Source organism: Arvicanthis niloticus, chromosome 6 (genome assembly GCF_011762505.2).
Source record: "Arvicanthis niloticus isolate mArvNil1 chromosome 6, mArvNil1.pat.X, whole genome shotgun sequence".
Taxonomy (NCBI): domain Eukaryota; kingdom Metazoa; phylum Chordata; class Mammalia; order Rodentia; family Muridae; genus Arvicanthis; species Arvicanthis niloticus.
In genome coordinates, this window is record NC_047663.1 from 71,786,984 (window position 1) to 71,792,448 (window position 5,465).

Sequence of the window (5,465 nt, forward strand, 5' to 3'; positions counted from 1 at the left end):
GTGTTTCCCATCCTTAACTCTCCTTGAGAACTGTTCAGGTGTCTTATCAAATCTGATGGTTTCTTAGTTAAGCTGACATGATTTCTCTGTCTTTGTGGTTATGCCACATATTGGAGCACCAAATGTTGTTTTTTTAAACAAAATCTCAATATTCAACTTTACCAATAAAGACTTGGGACCCAGATGCTGGGGTGAAAGCCTGCTAGCTCAGAGAGTCAGAGAAAGCACCCAGCTGACCTTCTTCCTCAGCCAATGTCCCAAAAGGAAAAGAAAGCTCTCTTTCTCCATGAGCCATTAAAACCCTTCAAGCCAAGTATCCCTCCCTTCTACTTTGTATGTGTCTCTCTATCTGTCCTACTGACTCCCTCTTATTCTGTACAGATTTTTGCCCATGTTCACTCCCTGTCAACTGGTTGCATGTTTTGCCTCTTGACCTATGGTTGACTTCTGCAGCAAAATAATCCACTTTTCCCCATTTTTATCTGCACCATACTTCCACTTGGGGTTAATTCCTCTTTTGAAGAGATAGACATCACTGTGCCCATCAGTTTCCTGTGAGTATAGTGCCCCCACAGAGACAAAGGTTCAGGCCTGTTTGATGTTCTGTTCCCAGTTCTGTATGACGATGAACAGTTCCAGGCTCTCTTGGATTACCAGAAAGCAGATTGCCAAACAGGAGATGCTCATTCCTTCTCTTATACTGCTCTGACTGGTGTCTTGTTCCTTTTCTCCTCCTTTCCATCATTCTGATCAAGATCCCACTGTGATCTTCTCTCAAGGTATTGAACTCACTCATCCTCTCCTCACTGCTCTTGACACCAATGTGTTTGCTTTCCCGCCTCTTACATAGCCACCCTTCTTGTCTTTAAAAAACAGTAGAAAACTTCTCTAAAATGAAAAGTGGAGAAGATAGTGATATATGTTCTGGAAATGGCCTTTCTAACACAAAGGACAGATACTACACATAGTCTTGTGAGCATAGCTACAGTTCTTCTCTTTTCTGTAGTTTATAAATGTCTCAGGACCAGGCTTGTGTTCAGTACCCACCTTTCTGCCTTCTTTTCTTTTTCTTTGTTCCCCCAGAGTCTTACTGTATACCTGTGGTGGCTTGAAGGAGAATGGCCTCATAGCCTCATATATTTGGTTGCTTAATCACCAAGAAATGTTACTCCTTGAGAGGGATTAGAAGGGTTAGGTGTGGCCTTGCTGGAAGACGTGAGTCACTGAAGGTGGGCTTTGAGGTTTCAAAAGCCCACCCCAGAACTAGGCTCTCTCTCTCTCTCTCTCTCTCTCTCCTTCACTCACTTCCTCTCTCTCTTTCTCCCTCCTTCACTTACTCACTTCCTCTCTCCCTCCCTCCCTCCCTCCCTCCCTCCCTCCCTCCCTCCCTCCCTCCTTCACTCACTCACTTCCCCATCCCCTCTGCTTTTAGATTAGGATGTAGCTGTCAGGACCTTCTCCAACATCATGCCTGCCTGCTGCCATGCTCTCTGTCATAATGGTAATAAATGGTAATAGACTAAGCCTCTGAAATTGTAAGCCATACCTCAATTAAATGCTTTTTTATATAAGAGTTGCCTTGGTCATGGTGTCTCTTCACAGAAATAGTTCAGTTAGCCTTGACCTTTCTATCCTCCTCCTGCTGCTTTCCAAGTGCTGGGAATACAGTATGGACCACCACACCCTGTCAGTGCTCACACTATATTCAAGTATGATATCTCACCAAATTCTCTACATATTGTAGACATAGGCTGACTTTGTGATGGAAAAGAAAGGGCAGGTTTGGACAAAAAGAAAGGGCAAATTGCAGAGAGAATCTGAGAGGACAGGCACAGTAGAGGTCCTATCATGGCTCCTGGAGAACGCAAGGATAATATAATAAAACACAAAGAAACTGACCTTAAATTTCTATATTCCTGAGGTCTGGCAGCCCAGAGGGTAGAAACTCTGGGTAGCTTTCTTCTATCTGTCCCCACTGGCCCTGTCTCTGTTTTTGTCTCCAAGTTTCCTCTTTGAGTGGCTTTAATTGTAAGCTTGGGGACTATTGTTCCAGAGCGGGCACTTGGGTGCTCTCATGAGACTTTCCTACTCAGTCTTTGTATTAAGCTTCTACATGGACAATAGGAGGCAGTTCTACAAGGCAGGTGAGAGACTGATGGTTGAGGTGGGCAGGCAGCCATCAGTGAGTGGCCTTCAGTTCTTAGATCCTGGTTCTGATCCATCACCACCATTTTACTAACTCAGTCTACTTTCTCCTTCTCTATTCCCTCACTTTGATGCATAATAATTATACATATTTATGGAATTGAGTATAATATTTAATATAAATATATAATGATCATATTGTAGAAAATGGCATATATACCATGTCAAGTATTTATTATTTTGTCAACTTTCTCCTTGTGAGAAGATGTTGTTTATCTGAGGCACATTGAAATAGAGTCCCCAGGGTGGTATAAACATGCACAGCCTGGCTGAAAGTTTGGTGCAGCTAGGGAAAGAGATCAGATCTTGGAAGAACGGCTACTTCCTGTCCTCTTTCACCTAGTAAGAGCAAACACAGGAAAAAGACAATGAAATTATTTTGGTAGAAGTTCCTCCACTGAATATCTGTGTTGAATTTCTGTGTTGTTTTCCTACAGGAAACTTGACAAAAGGTGAGTGCTGGACTCTTTCCTGTTCCCACCTCCCAACGCATGCACCCCCCCACACACAGACATTTTCTCTTTTTGTAAAAATCCCTATTACCAGTACTTTGTTCATTTTCCCCTTTCTATTTATATATCAACATATCCTCTTCCTCTATCAAGGGCTTGTTGCTGAGTTCTTTCTTTGTTTTTTTAAATTGATTAATTAATTAATTTACCTTACATCAATCACAGCTTCTCCTTTCTCCTCTCCTCCCAGTCCCTTCTTCTCACCTCCTCTTCCTCCATTTTTCTTTTTTTAATGATAAGAGAGGAAGGGAGGAGATTGTTTTTTCCAGGTTGTGGGATAAAACTACAGCTTAGTGAGTTATAGTCATAACACCAGAAAAAAATGCAATTGTATTTATTTTTCATTCTAAATGCAAGTTTCAGTCTGGAATGAGACTCAAGGGAGAGAGGTATCAATTAACATGTCTTTGTCTATGTTTTCAGATGATCCAGTGCAGCAACTAAGCATGGCCATGTGGTTGAACCAGTCATCCACAGACGACTTTATCCTCTTGGGCATCTTTTCCTACAGTCCAACGGATGTTCTTCTTTTCTCTGTGGTCATGCTGGTCTTCACAGCAGCACTGTGTGGGAATGTTCTCCTCATCCTCCTCATCTACACTGACCCCCGACTTCATACCCCCATGTACTTCTTTCTCAGTCAGCTCTCCCTCATGGACCTCATGCTGGTCTGTACCAATGTGCCAAAGATGGCAGTCAACTTCCTGTCTGGCAAGAAGTCCATCTCCTTTGTGGGTTGTAGCATACAAATTGGCCTCTTTGTCTGTCTTGTGGGATCTGAGGGGCTCTTGCTGGGACTCATGGCTTATGATCGCTATGTGGCTATTAGCCACCCACTTCACTATCCTGTCCTCATGAATCAGAAGGTCTGTCTGCAGATTGTTGGGAGCTCCTGGGCCTTTGGGATAATAGATGGCCTGGTGCAGATGGTGGTGGTAATGACCTTCCCCTATTGTAGCTTGAGGGAGGTGGATCACTTCTTCTGTGAGATGCTCTCCTTGCTGAAGCTGGCCTGTGTGGACACATCCCTATTTGAGAAGGTAGTGTTTGTTTGCTGTGTCTTCATGCTGCTGTTTCCCTTCTCCATCATTGTAGCCTCCTATACCCGCATCCTAGGAACCGTGCTCCGTATGCACTCTGCCAAATCCCAGAAAAAGGCTCTGGCCACCTGTTCCTCCCACCTGACAGCTGTCTCCTTCTTCTATGGAGCAGCCATGTTCATCTACCTGAGGCCAAGACGATACCGGACCCCAAGCCAGGACAAGATGGTATCTATCTTCTACACAGTCCTTACTCCAATGCTCAACCCCCTCATTTATAGCTTGAGGAATCGAGATGTGATAGGAGCACTGCAGAAAGGGCTGGACCGCTGCAGGATTGGCAGCCAGCACTGAACTCTGGAGTTGGAGTTGGTCTCATCGTAGCTGTAAATAACTCGCCATTTGTGAGACACGGTTTAATCACTAACAATGAGGTGCGTGACACCTGCTATCTTGGATCGGACTCTATAAACCCTAAATCAGTACGAACTGTATCTCTTGTGATAAATGGGTTTTCTCCCCTCAGTCTTTTGCAGACTTCTTTCTAAGTACATTATAGAGGAAAAGAAAGCTCTGTTAACTCAAGCATGGCAGTACCAGGGCATTAAGACTGTATCATTTATCACTTAAAGTTGGAGTGTTTTCTTTACCAGAAGACTTAACCCTTCTCACTGATGCTCACAAGTTTCTTAACTTCCAGGCACCAAGGCACGTATGACTATTTTTCTCTAATTTACATACTGATCATGCACCTTATTTGTTTATAAAGCTACCACTGTTCTGTTATTTATATAATAAAGTCTCCCATTAACGGCATAAATGAAAAATCTTCCAGATGGCAGAAAGCAAGGCTCTAGAATTCTTTTTAGAGACTTCTCATCTTTGTACCATGAAACCTTATTAAGGTTGCTTCAGGGAATAAAAATGGAATATTGCGCTACTCAGGAGAAACAGGGTAAAGACAGGTTTATTTTCTTATTCTGTGTGTGGGACCTAGAAGATGCACGTGGGAGTAAAGGATGCCCACGGTCCTATAGCAAAAAATGTGACTGTCTTATCACTTCTGTTTTTAACTGTTCTTATCATTTTTCCTTTGCTTGAGGCTGAATCTCAATATGATGCTTAAGATGACCCGAATCATCTGGGTGCTGCAGGTCTCCTGCCTCATACTTTTGACTGTATAGACTAACCTGTTTCTCCCTGGAAGTTGAAGACATCAGCAAAATTTGAACTTTTATTCAATGTCGTTTACATTCTGACTATAAATTGGACTCACATCCATTGTGCTGAGCTGGGCATCAGTTGTTCACCCACTTTTGTAATAAAATCATCTTTTCCTGAAAAGCCAATTATCTCTTTGAAAGCAGAGAGCAAAGCGGAGGGTTCAAACTAAGTGCTGGAAGTTTTGCTAAGCCTCAGGAAAGTGCCTGCTCAGTCTCAGGCTTTGGTTGTGGAGAGCAACAGCATTAATAAATACAATTTTTAAGAAGCAGGGTGGGTGAGATGGAGCTCATTGGTAGAAAGTCTGCTTAGCTTGTGTGGGATGCTGAATTCGAGAGAGAGAGAGAGAGAGAGAGAGAGAGAGAGAGAGAGAGAGAGAGAGAGAGAGGATGGAGACAGACAGACAGAGAGATGGAGAGAGACAGAGAGACAGAGAAGACAGAGACAAAAACAGAGTGCTGCCTTGGGGACATACTATTAGACAACC

General features: G+C 43.2%; 1 protein-coding gene across 1 annotated transcript; it reads left to right on the forward strand.

Annotated features, from left to right (window-relative positions):
- Positions 1-2,145: 2,145 nt before the first annotated feature.
- Positions 2,146-5,101, forward strand: LOC117711527 (olfactory receptor 2V2). Its single transcript, XM_034507249.2, has 2 exons — positions 2,146-2,657; positions 3,141-5,101. Exon 2 carries the CDS (start codon positions 3,164-3,166, stop codon positions 4,109-4,111), a length of 948 nt encoding a protein of 315 aa, XP_034363140.2. The 5' UTR covers positions 2,146-2,657; positions 3,141-3,163; the 3' UTR covers positions 4,112-5,101.
- Positions 5,102-5,465: the final 364 nt, after the last annotated feature.

Coding starts and splice junctions, on each gene's coding strand:
- LOC117711527 (XM_034507249.2), top strand. CDS start 3,164: ATGGCCATGTGGTTGAACCAGTCATCCACAGACGACTTTATCCTCTTG.